General features: G+C 35.6%; 1 protein-coding gene and 1 non-coding gene across 2 annotated transcripts; one reads left to right on the top strand and one right to left on the bottom strand.

The window, feature by feature from the left end:
- Window positions 1–1,231: 1,231 nt before the first annotated feature.
- LOC148802099 (uncharacterized) lies at window positions 1,232–4,818 on the bottom strand. Its single transcript, XM_088897822.1, has 8 exons — window positions 4,154–4,818; window positions 3,903–3,961; window positions 3,177–3,371; window positions 2,694–2,806; window positions 2,186–2,276; window positions 1,914–2,086; window positions 1,588–1,711; window positions 1,232–1,461 (listed from the first exon to the last, which is right to left on the bottom strand). The coding sequence occupies exons 1-8, from the start codon at window positions 4,816–4,818 to the stop codon at window positions 1,232–1,234; spliced, it is 1,650 nt and encodes a 549-aa protein (XP_088753948.1).
- Window positions 4,819–7,472: 2,654 nt separating this feature from the next.
- Window positions 7,473–7,544, top strand: TRNAD-GUC (transfer RNA aspartic acid (anticodon GUC)). Its single transcript has one exon. It is a non-coding gene; the product is annotated as a tRNA-Asp (tRNA).
- Window positions 7,545–15,387: the final 7,843 nt, after the last annotated feature.

Raw genomic sequence — 15,387 nt, 5'->3', positions numbered from 1 at the left:
TTTATTTTCATTCCTGTTTAAGTCAAACAGGTTATGCGAATAGACCATTCCGATTTTGACTATAAACCAAACAGACCCTTAGATTCTTCTGCCTGTTTTCAGTCAAGGTTAGAATGCCTTTAATGATACTCTCAACGATCCACTTGAATGGTGATATCTTTGTCACTGAACTTGAGGACTTCCAACACAGCCTCTATTTAGTAAAATAAGAAAATCAATCCATTAAAACTTAAGAATTCCTAGGGATACAACCAAAAAACCTGTGTAGACAAAACAAACTCGAGAAAACTTGGAATAGCATGGACCCATTCACCTTTGGGACATTAGAAGATCTATTAACATACGATCAACTAATAAAAGGTGATGTTTGGCAAGTCTTTCCATGTGATCTTCAGTAAGCTTGGAAGACTAAAAATTGGCTTTTTTCCGTTTGGTATCTTAATGTTGGTAAAACCAGAAGACACGTGTAGAAATACCCACAAAGATTGAAAATACCGAATTTCAGGGAGTTTCAAATAAAGTTTTTTGATATTTTTGTGTGATAAATAACCTCTAAACTTGTTTCTAAACACTTGGTAGACTGAGCCACTTGTCAAACCGTTTTTTTCTTTAAAGACAAGATCCCAGAAAATCTTTTTAAAAAGACTTGCCAAACAGCAACATAGTTTAAAATTTCAGTAATGATTTCTTCTAAAACAAAGCTGCAGACACTATAATTGGCTATGGACTGAGAGTTCAGAAGGTTGATTATCTGAAGGCAATCACTGTTGGTATTAAGGTTAAGAAAACCCAAAGATTTTATGGAGAAATATGGATTTGCCCAATGCAGATTTTTGATTTACGCTGTAGAGCTATAAACATTCAAAAGGACCACAACCCACACTCTATGCACTAACGCTGACCAGTTCATTGTCATCAATTCTGAGCTAACACCTACCCTGACATACTTTGAGCCTACAAATTCTGACCCTGGACTGATTGGTCATTCTCCCAAGATTTTATAAGATGGATGCGACAAAGGAAAACAACTCTCGCCAGAGCTTTTCTGGTTTCTCCTTTCTTGTCTCTCTCATTCATTGAGGATTCAGATATATATATACAGCCATTGAATCTCCTAAGCTTACAGGAACTCAAACTCAAACCTATCTACAAGATAAGGATTAGAAGAGAACGGAGATTCCTACTTCGAATTCAATCCTAACTCAGCGGAGTCTCCTAATCCCGGAGACTCCTAATTCAATCTTAACACCCCTCCCCAAGTTGGAGCATGCAGATTGTGAATGCCCAACTTGCAGAGAAAATACTCAAATTCTTTGCGACCCAGTGCCTTTGTAAAGATGTCAGCCAGCTGAACGGTAGTCGACACATAAGCAGGACAAATGCAACCATTTTGAATCTCATCACGAACAAAATGGCAATCAACTTCAATATGTTTCGTACGCTCATGAAACACTAGGTTTGCTGCAATATGCAAGGCTTCCTAACTATCATAATAATCGCATTGGGTTCGAATGCGTCACTCCAAGAGCCAATAACAATCCCTTTAGCCATTTTAATTCACACGTGGCCGTGGCCATAGATCAATACTCTGCTTCCGTTGAAGAACGAGCCACAGTGTGTTGTTTTTTAGTTTTCCAGGAAATCGGCGATTTCCCAAGTAGAATAAACCACCTAGACACGGAACGTCAAGACAAAGGACAGCTCGCCCAGTCTGAATCACACCATGCATATAACTGCAAGTCACAATCTGAATGCAAGAGAATTCCTTGACCAGGATTTCCTTTCAAGTAGCGCACCACTCGCAATGCAACCTCCTAATGTCTTTCTTGTGGTTGCTGCATGAATTGGGATAGAACGTGCACATAATAAGACAACTCAGGACGAGTTGTTGAGAGATAAATAATCCTACCCACCAAGCGCCTGTATCGCTCAGGATCAGATAAGAGAAGCTCATCTGTCAAGGCCAAATTGTGATTCTGCTCCATAGGAAAAGGAGCAGGTTTTGCACCAAGTAATCCAACTTCAGCGATAATATCTAGAGCATACTTTCGTTGAGACAGAAAAATTCCTGTTGAGTTTCGGGCAACTTCAATGCCCAAAAAATATTTCAATGGTCCCAAGTCTTTCATATGGAAGCAGTCACTCAAATATTTCTTGAAGGCTTGAATTGCCATATGATCATTACCTAACACGATAATGTCGTCCACATACACAAGGACAAGCACATGTACCCTATCTCGACGAAAGGTGAATAGGGAGTAATCTGAACCTGATTGCTGAAACCCATATGTCTTCAAAACTGCGGTTAATTTAGCAAACCAACATCTCGGCGCTTGTTTCAAGCCATACAGAGATTTTTGCAACCAACACACCATACCTGGTTAATCTGACTGAAAACCAGGAGGCATTCGCATGTAGACTTCCTCATGAAGGTCACCGTGCAAGAATGCATTATGTACGTCCATTTGATGAAGCTCTCAATTTCTAGCTACTGCGACTGCAAGAAAGGTACGGACAGTAACCATTTTTGCAATTGGGGAAAAAGTTTCATTATAATCAATTCCCTCAACCTGCTTGTTCCCAAAGATCACAAGATGGGCTTTGTATCTTTCCACTGTCCCATCAGCATTGTACTTGATTCAATATATCCATTTGCATCCTATGGCTCGTTTTCCGGATGGCAAAGGCTCTACGGTCCATGTCTGATTATTCTCAAGTGCCTGTATTTCTTTCTGCATTGCATCCCTCCATTTTTCATCCTTTACGGTCTCAGCAAAAGAAGTAGGTTCAACTCCTGTAATAATAGCTGCCAAGAAAGCACGATGTCGATAAGAAAAATTGTTACAATTCACATAATTATCTATGGGATAAGGACTACCTACAGGATGTGATTGGCCGAGTGAGCTTGCAAAGGGATGCAGAGAGGGACTCAAGCGCTATGTGGTGTGAAGCACATAGTCTTTTAACCTTGTGGACTGCTGTTTCTGTCGATGCCCACGTCCCAAATGAGAATCAGAGTGTTGTTGTTGCTCAACATTGCCACCCCCTGACGTCAGGACTGTCTTCGCTTGCATTTTCTGTGGTGACGTCAAAAGAATGCATGGGTTCACTAGTATTGGCATTTGGGTCTACGTGGGTTCCTTCTTCTACACTGACTCTTTCTTCTGCGAGTTCACCTTGTTGGTTAGTCTCCATCTCGCCATTTGCTTGTCCTGGCAAATAAGTGGATGGCACCAACACCTCATCTGTCCCACCTATTCCACAATGAAATTGGCCTTGTGCTTTGTTTGGTTGTTCATCCTCCTTGCGTGCATAAGGGAATTCATCCTCTAAAAAGGTAACATCTCTTGATGCAAAGAACATGCCAGACTCTAAATCATACAAACTCCATCATTTCTTTCCAAAAGGATACCCAACAAAAACACACCGTCTGCTTCGACTAACAAATTTATCCCCTCCATGTCCATGATTGTGCACATATGCCAAGCAACCAAAAACTCGCACATTATCATAAGAAGGAGGTTGTCCAAATAAAACTTCATAGGGAGTCTTTCCCTTCAACAGAATGGACGGTGTCCGATTGATCAAATAACATGCGGTCAATACACATTCCCCCCAAAAATCAATAGGCATGCTAGCTTCAAAACGCAATGCTCGGGCCACATTGAGTATGTGGTGGTGTTTGTGTTCAACCCTCCCGTTTTGTTGAGAGGTCCCGACACAAGTGGTTTGATGAATAATACCATGCTGAGCAAAATAACTAGCCAAGCAGACAAACTCAGTCCCATTATCAGTACGAACCACTTTGACAGGTTTGTTAAATTGCCTTTGAACCATAGCAAAAAAATTTCAAAGAACTTGTCCCACTTCTGTCTTATCAATAAAAAGATAAGTCCAAATACCTCTAGAAAAATCATCTACTATTGTCAAGAAATAATGAGCACCACAAGAAGCTACAGTTCTATAAGGACCCCATAAATCATAATGAATTAACTCAAAAATATCGGATGCTTTATTATTACTAGAAACAAACTCTTCTCGACATTGTTTAGCTCGAAAGCATACATCACAACCCTTAATACTATCATCCTTATTATTTTTAGTACTAACAAAAGGCAGCAACTTAACAATTTTATGAGAGGGATGCCCTAACCTTTGATGCCAAATATCACACGTCTTACTCTCTGTAGTCTTCATTGCTCTTGCGGATGCAATGCTCCAGAAATAATAGAGTCCCTCTCGCTGCTCACCCGCTCCAATCAACATCCTCGTAGTTCGGTCCTGTATCACACAGAATTTATTAGTGAACTGAACAACACAATTCAACTCCTCAATCAATTGCGACACAGAAATTAGATTGCAATGCAAACTAGGCACATATAAAACATTAGTCAGTTTCAGATGATCGTCCAGCACAACTGTGCCTTCTTTCTCTGCTATTGTCGCTTTCCCATCTAGCAGCCCGACAGAGCATGGAATGACGTTCTTTATGTCTCTCATCGACTCGAGGCTTCTTGTCATATGATGAGAAACCCCTGTGTCTATTCTCCACTCTGACAATTTTCGCTTACCACTTAGTTGTTGATTCCCATCTTTCTGTGTGTTCAAAAGGTTGAGTAACATGTTCCACTGCTCACTATTTAGTCCATTTAACCCAGTCTTGACTGCATCGATTGATTCTCCTTGAGACGCATTGCCTTGCGCAGAGACTTTGGCTGTATTGGCCTTAACTTGGTCGCCATGACCTTTTCCTCCTGCCCTTGCTCCTTGTTTCCATCCACCACGCCCACCGTGTTCTTTTTCTTTGTTTTCAGCCATATCGACCACCGTGTCTGAAAACCCTCAATCGGCGGCAGAATCGTCACAAAAAAAACAGAGAACCGGATCTCCCTAAAACCTGCCGCAGAACTTCGACTCGCCGGAAACCCGTTAAAGATCCGGACGTTCGTTCCAAGACAGAGATGGCGTCTTCTGGGTCGGCAAATTCAGAAACTCTAAAGTATCTGCAGCAATGGCGTCTTCTGGGTTGGCGGATTCGGATCTGGCGCGTAAACCCTCTAAAATATCTTCTCTCGTCCCAAATAAGCGACTACAGCATTGGCACTTGATTATCTCCTCTCCGTGCAACTGTAGTTGGACAGGGGTTCATCGCTGTAAATATAACGGTTCGCAACACTGTAGGAGCAATCAAGCACCAAGCAGTGGCGGTTTGGAATGGAGCAGACATGTCGACCGTCTACGGTGGCAGCTTCGAAGACTGCAACATTCTCGGCTGCCGATGCAAGGCCAGTTCAATGCTCTCAGAGCAGACCCAAATCATAACACCGGAATTTCCATGAAGAATTTCGAAGTCCCAAGCTCCTGATTTGGGTCACCCTGTCAGATATCTGCGTCGACGACCCCGCTTCCGGAAAAATCTCGTTCAAAATGCCGGTCGGAATCTCTCGTTTGTTCCTGTCTTTGCTTTCGAGCTTGAAGAAGAAGCAAATAAGAAGGAAGAGTGCCGAACTGAATCTGGAGTGCAAAGCTTGTCCTTTGCCGGCGCCGAACAATCGTTGCTGCCGCCACTGATCTTCAGAAGTCTTGAAACGCAGACCTCTTGCTCCTGTTTCGTGGCTCTGATACCATGTAAAAACCAGAGCTTTTCTAGTTTCTCCTTTTTTGTCTCTCTCATTCATTGAGGATTCATATATATATATATATATATAGCCATTGAATCTCCTAAGTTTACAGGAACTCAAATTCAAACCCATCTACAAGATAAGGATTAGAATAGAACGGAAACTCCTACTCCGAATTCGATCCTAACTCAGCGGAGTCTCCTAATCCCGGAGACTCCTAATTCAATCTTAACATCGCCGCTTTGAAATTTCCTCTGGAATCCAAAATCAAGACACCAAACACTAGCAAAACTATTACGTCTACCGCTAAGCTTTGGGACCGGATGAGTCTGTAGCTGAGCCTGCAACTAAATCGAATCCTGCATGAGCCCTAGTAAACGTAGGGCCCTCCTTGCATGCAATTCTCAAAGACCAGTCTATTACGTCTTATCCAAATACTCCAGCATATAGCAGCAAAGTTACAAAAGAAAAGATGAAAAGAATTGTTACGAATACAGTGAAGCAACAAATCTTTGAAAGAAAAGTTTGTGCCATGATCCATCCTCAACCTTAGGGCATAGGGGTGTTACGAATACAGTGAAGCAACAAATCTTTGAAAGAAAAGTTTGTGCCATGATCCATCCTCAACCTTAGGGCATAGGGGTGAGCATTATTCGGTTAAAATAAAAAAATCAAATGAAAAATTTTGGTTTTAGTTTTTTTTGGTTTGATTTTTCAGTTTTTGGTTAAATTGGTTTGATTAATTTGATTTTCAGTTTTGGTTTTTAGAATTAGAAATTCGGTTAATCAAATTAATCAAAATTTTTATTATTATATATAATAAAATGAAATTTGATTTCATAATATATATATATATATATATATATTATAATATTAAATGTTATAATATATAATAGAGTATATATTATTAAAATTCGATTTAAAGTAAAAACCGAATAAAAAATTCTGATTTTGGTTATTTCGGTTTTTCTATAATTCAGTTTCATTTTTATTTTTAAAATTTTGATTTATTCGATTCAATTTTTAACCCAATTAACCTAATAGGGCATGTTCAGGGTCAAAGTTGAATTTTATTTGGTTGATGTTGGGAGGTTTCCGATTGCAACGGTGAGGAGTGCGCTAGTTGATTATGAGTAACCTGCACCCACAGAAGCAACCTCAATGGTAGAGGAGATGCCTTGCATAGTTAGAAAGAGTGAAAAACCAAACAAATTTTGACTCCTAATGCTCATAGAATGTTAGGATATTGCGTGCCCATTTTTTCTTTAAATGCAACCGAAGAAACAACAATAGTACCCAATACAATCTTAGTTGACATCTTGATGCATTCATTTCCAGCAAATATGGATATACACCATTGAATATTCATAAATCTATTTCCAAAACAAAAAGTTCTGTTTTACTTTATGCTTCTAAAACCATTGTATTTGTTGCATCTAGATGTTGATATATGTATAATAACAAACCAACCATTAGACAAAAAAAAAATGAACTATTCAGTAGATAATAAAACTTCGTAGCAAATGCGAATACTAAATACAAATGGGTTCGAATATGACATTAGATAAACTTACAGCCCCAAAGGGAGGGTGATCAATCAGGAGTTAATTCCTAAAAGTTCATGGGGGTGGTTTGATTGGTCAAAAGTATCATATCTTTCTGGTATGATAGATTTTTTGAATACAAGGGTTCGATTAAGGTTATGTTTAGTTTGAAAGAATCCTACTTTTTTTCTTCAAATCAAAAACAACCTAAACGAATTTTATGTGATACGTTTTATTGTGTTTATGTGAAATGCCATTTGGACATTTCTACTTGAAAAGATTCTCCCAAGCCCCTGGAAGACATAAAGTCGTTGTAGTATAGTGGTGAGTATTCCCGCCTGTCACGCGGGTGACCCGGGTTCGATCCCCGGCAACGGCGTAATGTTCATTTTCTAACCCAATTAGAGGGTGAAGCTGTGAGAGTGAATCTCAGGTTTGTTTTTGGCAGATGCCCAAGTTCTTGTTTTTGTTTTATTTGTCTTTTTTTTTTTTTTTTTTGGACTTTTGGGGGTGCTTGGCTGTAGGGGTTGATTTCTTTTGTCTTGTCACTGGTTGCATGCTTCTTCTCTTTTGGTAAACTTCATTCATTATTAACCTTCAAAAAGCAAAAATGGTGCTAAGCAAAGCTAAATGGATGCTCAATAGGTGGATGGGGGTTTCGAAGTCATTCATGGATGGTTCCTATTGCCCCTTTTATGAACCAGTGGAGAAGTATCAATCATCTATTAAGTTTTTGTGGCCATTCTATATGCTTCTGGAGGGTGTCTTGCCCTCTTGTCTTTTCAATACTACACCATTTTTCAAAGAAAAAGATCAAATGCTCATTTTGTATTACCATATTGTGCTTTTGCTGCCATAATCATGATCTTTCCTTGAATTTAGAACTGAAAAGTATACATTGAGGAATTAAAACTCCAATTCTGGCGACCTGCAGTCTAAGATTTGGGAAAGACACTTAGCATCTGTTTGACATTGATGCCGTTGCTCCAGAAAGTGGTGATACATCAGTGTCACATCAGAAAAACAGTATTCCAGAAACGTTTATTTGTTTGGAACTGTTTTTCCATAAAAAACGATGCTCCAAATCATGCCTTAGAAATTGAGAAGGTATGGTTTGGAGCAATACCAAATTTGACATTTTCGTAAATTGTAGCTCGTTTGTATTTTGTCCGTTTCTCAGATATTATCTTTTGCGAATATGGTTCGTGGAAACACTTTTTGTGAATCTGTATTTTGTCTGTTTCTCTAGTTAATGTGTAAACACAATTTAATGACTTACTCTTATTTCGTTAAGTTCATGGACTCCATTTAGGAGTTTTTAGTCGTTAATGGGCGGTCATACCTAGACCTGTTCATGGGCCAGGCCGGGCTTTCACTCTGTATTAACAAATTTTTCTAAGGCCCGAGCCCGAGCCCGAGCCCGGCCCGACCACCGGGCCTACAACTTGGGCCCGAGCCCAGCCCTCATAAAAAGCCCGAAGCCCGGGCCTGGGCCCGAAGCCCGGGTCTGGGCCCGAGCCCAAAATTTATCCCATGTTGTTACTACTGCTGAAGTGGCTGAATAGAGAGAGAGAGAGTGAGAGAGAAATTATAAAGAAAAAAATAAAAAAACGTATATATTAAATTATAAATATATATATTTCAATAAATATTATATTATTTATATATTTTATATAATATATAAAATACATATTATGTATTTTATTAAATATATAATGCTGAGTTGGGCCAGGTCGAGCTTTTTTGACAAATCCCGAGCTCGGCCCGTAACACAGTCGGGCTTACTGTATTGGGCCCGAGATCAGGCCCGCGGGCCTAATTACATGACCAAGCCCAATCGGGGTGCGGACCGGGCCAGGCCAGGCCATCGGGCTACCCGGCCCATGAACAAGTCTAGTCATACCCAAATTAATCCCCTTACACCACCTTATATATGTGTTTCCAAAGTATATCCTTACACCACCTTATATATGTGTTTCCAAAGTATATCCATAATCTAGATGGTTTTCTTTGAATTGCCTCTTTAATATTGTTCGCATTTTTCGAAAGACTTAAACTTTAAACCTTGCACCCAATTTTATATCACATAAGTATATCCGATAGGGGCTAGTGCTAAAGATGTCTAATTGCCGAAGGTCAAACCCTAAAATCCCAACCCTACAGTGTTTTGTTAAACAGGTCCTGTCAAGGTCGATCAAGATGTTTGAAAATTCTCACAAAATTGTCATCCTTAAACATAACTCTTAACATGAATACATGTTTTTAATGATATTGATTGAAATATTGAATTAATGTGCCATAAAAATTTCAGAATGCATAGTAGTATATTTTATACCTAAAAAAAATGCTAAAGAATGCTTGTTTTGTTTAAATATAAACAAAATTACTATTTACTCTTTTTATTGAAGTTAGATTATAAAAACTGAAGTTTAAAATTATTATATATAATCTGGTGTTATCGTGTTTAACTCGATCAGCCCAATTAATAATCGGTTTGGCTCTGATCTGGTATTATAGATCCTATAGGTCTGCTAGCAAACCCAAAAAAGCCCTAATTTCCTATATTATAAATTCCTTTCCCTCCTTAGGTTGTCAAGGTTCAGGGCAGGGTGTATCAATCTTGAATGGATTATTAATGGGTACAATGACATATACTCAGAATCATCCCAATTATTAATCGGGTCTGATGCGATTAAATCCAATTAGGCTTGATATTTATAATTTTATTTATTTATTTTTTGGCTCCATGGAATAACAACCCTACAATGGCCCATATATAAATCGAAATAAAAAATGAAAAATAAAAATAACTGAATAGAACAATTCAAGACTCTTGGCACAATTAAACTTCATAACAAAGTAAAAATTCTACTAAAGATGGCAATTTATTTATTCTTGGAATTAATTCAAATTCAGATTGCTAGCAGTTGTAGGTATCTGAATGACCAAAATCAATGGACTGAATCAAAAGTTCACTTCTGTATTTTATCGGATTGACCTAATCCAGATCTGCTGCAGTTGTTTGCGCAATTGCACTGCAGTCATTGTGTTCAGCCTGCGACAATTTGACCAAATGCAGCAGATTCCAGACTAGGATTAAATATCCCATATGACGTGGCTACCAAGAAACGTATACTAAGAAAAAAAATTGGATTAATAACAAAGAACCACCCTGTACTTAGGGGTGGTAACAATTAGCCCCAAATTATGAAATCAGCCTTTTTAGCGTTTTTTTTTTGTTGATTTCCTAACTCTTAAGAATCAATGCCAAATAGATTCAAAGCCGATTTCTCAAAAATCGGTTTACATGGTAAAAAGGGAAAATTCTCAATTAGTATTCTATATTTTGGGTTTAGTGCCGCATTTTGGTCCCTGAACTTTAAAATGTGACAATTCAGTACCTGAACTTTCAAAACTTATCAATCCAGCACTTACTATTAACTAGCCCCTTAATTGATATTTGAAAAAGATACAAATACCTTTTGAGCGTCATATAATTTTTTTTTATCAACCATCCAAATATTGACAAAAAATTAACAATCCTAAATTTTTGCTTCTTCTATTGAAAAAACTTAAGGTCATGTCTCAGTCTCGACACCAATTTTCTTGAATAAATGAGGCAAGGATTTAGAACTGTTAATTTTTTTTTTGTCAATGTCTAAATTGTTAATAAAGAAAATTAGATGACATTCGAAGGGCATTTATATCTTTTTTAAAGGCATTTAATGATTGGTTAACAACTGGTTAAACTGAATTATTGCATTTTAAAGTTTGGAGACCAAAGTGACAGTAACCCCAAAGTACATGGCACTAATCAGGAATTTTCCCTGGTAAAAATGATACCAAATAACAAAAATTGCCGATTTTTAGAAAACACTGATTTTAAAAAAAAATTGAAAATTTGATTAAGAATAATCAACATTGACGCCAAACATCACCTAAATCGTTCTCTAGATCCTAATGAACAAATCATTCTGGATATTAATTTTATTGAAAGAGAATTGAGAGAAACATGTGAGTGTTAGGATTTAAGAAAAACTGTGCTAAAATGTAATTTGGGGTTTCAAAAATGTTTAATAGAATATTTTATGAATTAATTGATAGGATGCTAATGAGGGGCAAAATATTGAAACTCAGGAGGGGCCTTTATTGTAAAAGATAATTCAAGAAATTAAGTATCACTACTCCAAATATAAATAGTAGGTTGTAAGTTAATATTTCCCCCATAATGAATTATCTGAGAAATGGAGCCCCAAGATACGTAATATCAAAACCATTTAACACGTCAGATAAGCTAATAATGGGCCCCACGTATACAGATCTGACGTGATGCGTCATGAAGGAAAACTACAGCCAACAGACTTGCTAATAAAATATCAGCGTTACGTGGCACGATCAAGACGCTGATGGAAACATTCAGTGTGGGCCTGCGCCGGAGGTTCGATTTTGACGGTTTAACGAGATCACATCTACAGGAACCGCCCCACAACGCCTTGCAGTACATTCCCACCGTATATTAGAAATAATAATATCAGTCTCGATAATGTCATCACCAGAGATGTTCTCAATACACGACGAAAATGTTTGGTGAGGCGACTTCTTGTGGAATCGGTTGACGTATGCTCATGACCTGCTGCTTACGCGAGCGTAACGTAATCTGAAGTAATAACCACAAATAAATAAATAAAAGGATAAAGTGGTGGATGTTGGTTCAGGTGGGCTGAACTTTTCAAATACTACATATGGACAGCACAGAAGAATGAAGATCCATGACCCATGGGCCACCTGTCTCTTTTGTTGTTGACTCGTAGCACCAACACTCTTCACGTAACGCGTGCTCCGCCGACCAACCTACCAAAACAAAATTTGGATGAATTCTCCCTGGATCTCACCGTGAGGAAGTGAGAACGTTCTCGTACCCAGATATCACTTCATCACAGCTGAGTTTGGATCTGCTGCCCAGAAGATACTACAGCCGTATATTATGAATATTTTATCATGGATGATGATATTTAACGAATCGGATGTTTGATTCAATCCTCTTCAGTTCAATAAGGGTTCATTGGAGATGAATACTTTGGATCATTTTGGAAGGGTTTAGTTTAATGTTTGAAACATTCAATCTGGTTCGATTTTAAATTAGATTCAACCCAGGTAACACCTATATTTTTATTTTTTGTCAATAAAATACATATTGGTTCAATATTTCAATTAGACCTAATCCAATGTAAATTTATTATAAATGTATTAGATCTAATCCAATTTAATAAATATTTTAGATCATTAAGAATATGTTTGGGAATGTTTATGTTAAAAATAAGTACGTTTATTGAAATAAGCATTTATTCTTATTTAACGTTCAGTTTTTTCAAGTGTTTAGTTTTATTTTATATTAGGCGTTTGATACTTTTTTTTCTCCAATAAATATTTATGATTCTTTTATCTTTCATTTTCTTTTAAAATTTTAAAATGTACTTTAAGTTTTTTTTCAAATTTATGTGGGTGGTGGGTTCTCTCTCTCAAGGTTTCAGAGATGTCCAAGTAGCATGTCATCGTTCCGATCCAGGAAGTCACCGGCGATGCCACCAGTTGTGTCGCTTCTAGCCAAGAGCGACGGCAAACGGACTATTTCTTCCTCATCTTGGCCTTTGGCCCTTTGCTAAAAACTCTCGGTCTTACCTGCTACCTCTATTAACTCGATGACGACGCCGGACAGGTTTGATTTTACTAAGGCCAAGGAGAATGTCATAGTCACCGTCAAGAGGGAATGTCAGCCAATGGTTTGATTTTTCTTTGATCGTTCTTGCCTAGAGGGAATGACACAGTTATGGCACAGTCTATAACTGTGTTATTCTCGCTTCGTCAAACGTGGGAGTTGGTTGCTAATGACGGATTATATTCGCTGCATTTGCTGCCTAACGTTTTTGACATTGAAAGAGTATAATTGGTATTCTAAAAATTAATCAATCAGAAATAATTATGAAAGAAAAATTTTGAATAAGGGTTTATTGTATAAATACTTAAAAAAGTTAAAAAAGTTAGAATTTTGGGTTTATTCAATAAACATTTATTTTTAAAATATTTATTTCAGGCTTATTTTCAAACGTTGGTGTGGTCCTGGCCTAAAATAAGTGTTTATTCAAATAAGCACTTATTTTTAAGCACTCCTAAACTTGGCCTAAGTTTAATTTGCTATTGACTCTTCCAACAAGTTCAAATTGAATTTGATTCGAACATGTCGAACCCAAACCTATATATATATATATATATTGCCTCTACTTTCTCTAAACCCCCTTTCCTAATTTCCTTTTTTCTGATTTTTTTTTTATTTTTTTAATTCTACATAATTATCCATTAAACCAATAAGAAATAATATGGGCTTAACTATTTCTAACAACCATAAAGAAAAAGTAATTTGCTCTTCTAATGTTTAGTAGGGCTGTTCACAAATAAATCCAAACCGATCAACCCAGCCTGACCCAATCCGAGTTGGTCGGTTTTCCTTCACTACCGGTCGGTTTCGGTCTTCATATGTGAAAACCGAAACCGAACCAAACCGAACCGAGTTATGTGAAAAAATATGTGTTAAATATAGATATTTTAGTTTTAAATAATAAATATATATCTAAAAAATATATATTCTGAAATATATCATATATATAATATATATTTCTGAAATTAGAAAATATATATTTTGATATATTTGTATATATGTTTTGGTTTTAAATATATATTTCCAGAAAAATATATTCTAAAATATTATATATAATATTAACACTTTGATTTCATGTGCATTGTGCAAGCTTGGAGTTGGTTGAAACCCAAACCAAACCAAATCGACCCAAACTGACTCAAACCGACCATGTCGGTTTTACTTAATAAAGGGTCGGTTTCGGTTTGGTCTATAGGTAACCCGACCAGGTCGGGTCGATTGAAAAAGCACTACTAAACCGACCCAACCCGACCCATGAACAACCCTAATGTTTAGCCAATTGGTACAACTTTCCCCCACTTTCTCCTAAGTTGTCTCTAATTCCTATTTATCTCCTAAATTATTTCTAACTCCTATTTATCTCTTAAATTATCTCTAATTTAGTGGAGAGATTCTCTCCTAAGCTATCTCTAATTCCTATTTATCCCCTCCCCCACTTTTTATCTACATCTATCCGATGAAAGTTTCAATTCAAAATTTTCAGAATTATTTAAATATTAAAATTAAATTATATACTAACTTTAAAATTTTTATTCAAAACACAAAAAATAATTATAATAGATTTAATAATATTCATATTATTAATAGATCTATATTTTTACAAAAATTCATCATGAAATTATGTAGTAACAATATAAATTATAATTTTACAAATTATTCAATTTAAATGCTATTCAAATAATAAAAATTTATCATTTAAAAACAAAACATTATTTAAATATTTCAATAACTAAATATCTTAAATAACAGAACATTAAAAATAGTTAAATAATTATATAACAAACTATTTAATATTATGTAATAACATCAAAATAAATAAAATTCAAACAACAAAAATATTAAATATTTTACATATTATTTAAATATTTAAATAACAAAATATTTTACATGACTAAATTTTAAATAATTAAGATTAAAATATTATGTAATAAATTTGTAAAATTTCTTCAAAGTAGAAAAAATAATTATAAAAGATTACATAATATTCATGTTAATAATAATTTAATATTTTACAAAATTAATATCGAATTATGTAATAATAGTACTAAATATAATTTTACGTATTATTAAATTTAACAAATAATTAATATTTTGAAATTTTAAATAACATTATTATTTAAACAACTAGATAATATTTGTAAATAACTAATTTCACTTATATCAATTAATAATTATAAAAAATAACTTTCAAAAAATTAATATTTATTAGTAATAATTTCACAATAATAGTGTACTTTCATTATATACTTATATATACTAAAATTAATATTTATTGTATTTTTTTGATAAATATATTTTCAATGATTATTTATAAACCTATTTTTGTTTTGTTATTTAATAGAAAATTATCAATAACTATTGGACATTAAGCAATTATAATTTAGCTTTTGAAATTTATTTTTTTGTATTTTTGTAAATATTGTATTTTATTAGATATCTATTGTATTTCCATTATAAATTTATTTTCAATAATTTTGTACTTTTGGTATAAATTTTCAATAATTATTGG

Source organism: Nelumbo nucifera, chromosome 2 (assembly GCF_055504915.1).
Source record: "Nelumbo nucifera cultivar China Antique chromosome 2, China Antique-T2T, whole genome shotgun sequence".
NCBI lineage: Eukaryota > Viridiplantae > Streptophyta > Magnoliopsida > Proteales > Nelumbonaceae > Nelumbo > Nelumbo nucifera.
This window is presented reverse-complemented; position numbering and strand designations above follow the sequence as displayed.

Bases quoted from the DNA above. Each gene is read 5' to 3' on its own strand.
- LOC148802099 (XM_088897822.1), bottom strand. From the start codon at position 4,818: ATGGCTGAAAACAAAGAAAAAGAACACGGTGGGCGTGGTGGATGGAAA. The intron at 3,962-4,153 runs GTTAGGGCATCC...GGGTCCTTATAG, and splicing joins TGTGATATTTGGCATCAAAG to AACTGTAGCTTCTTGTGGTG. The intron at 3,372-3,902 runs GTATTTGGACTT...TGTATGATTTAG, and splicing joins AGTAGATGATTTTTCTAGAG to AGTCTGGCATGTTCTTTGCA.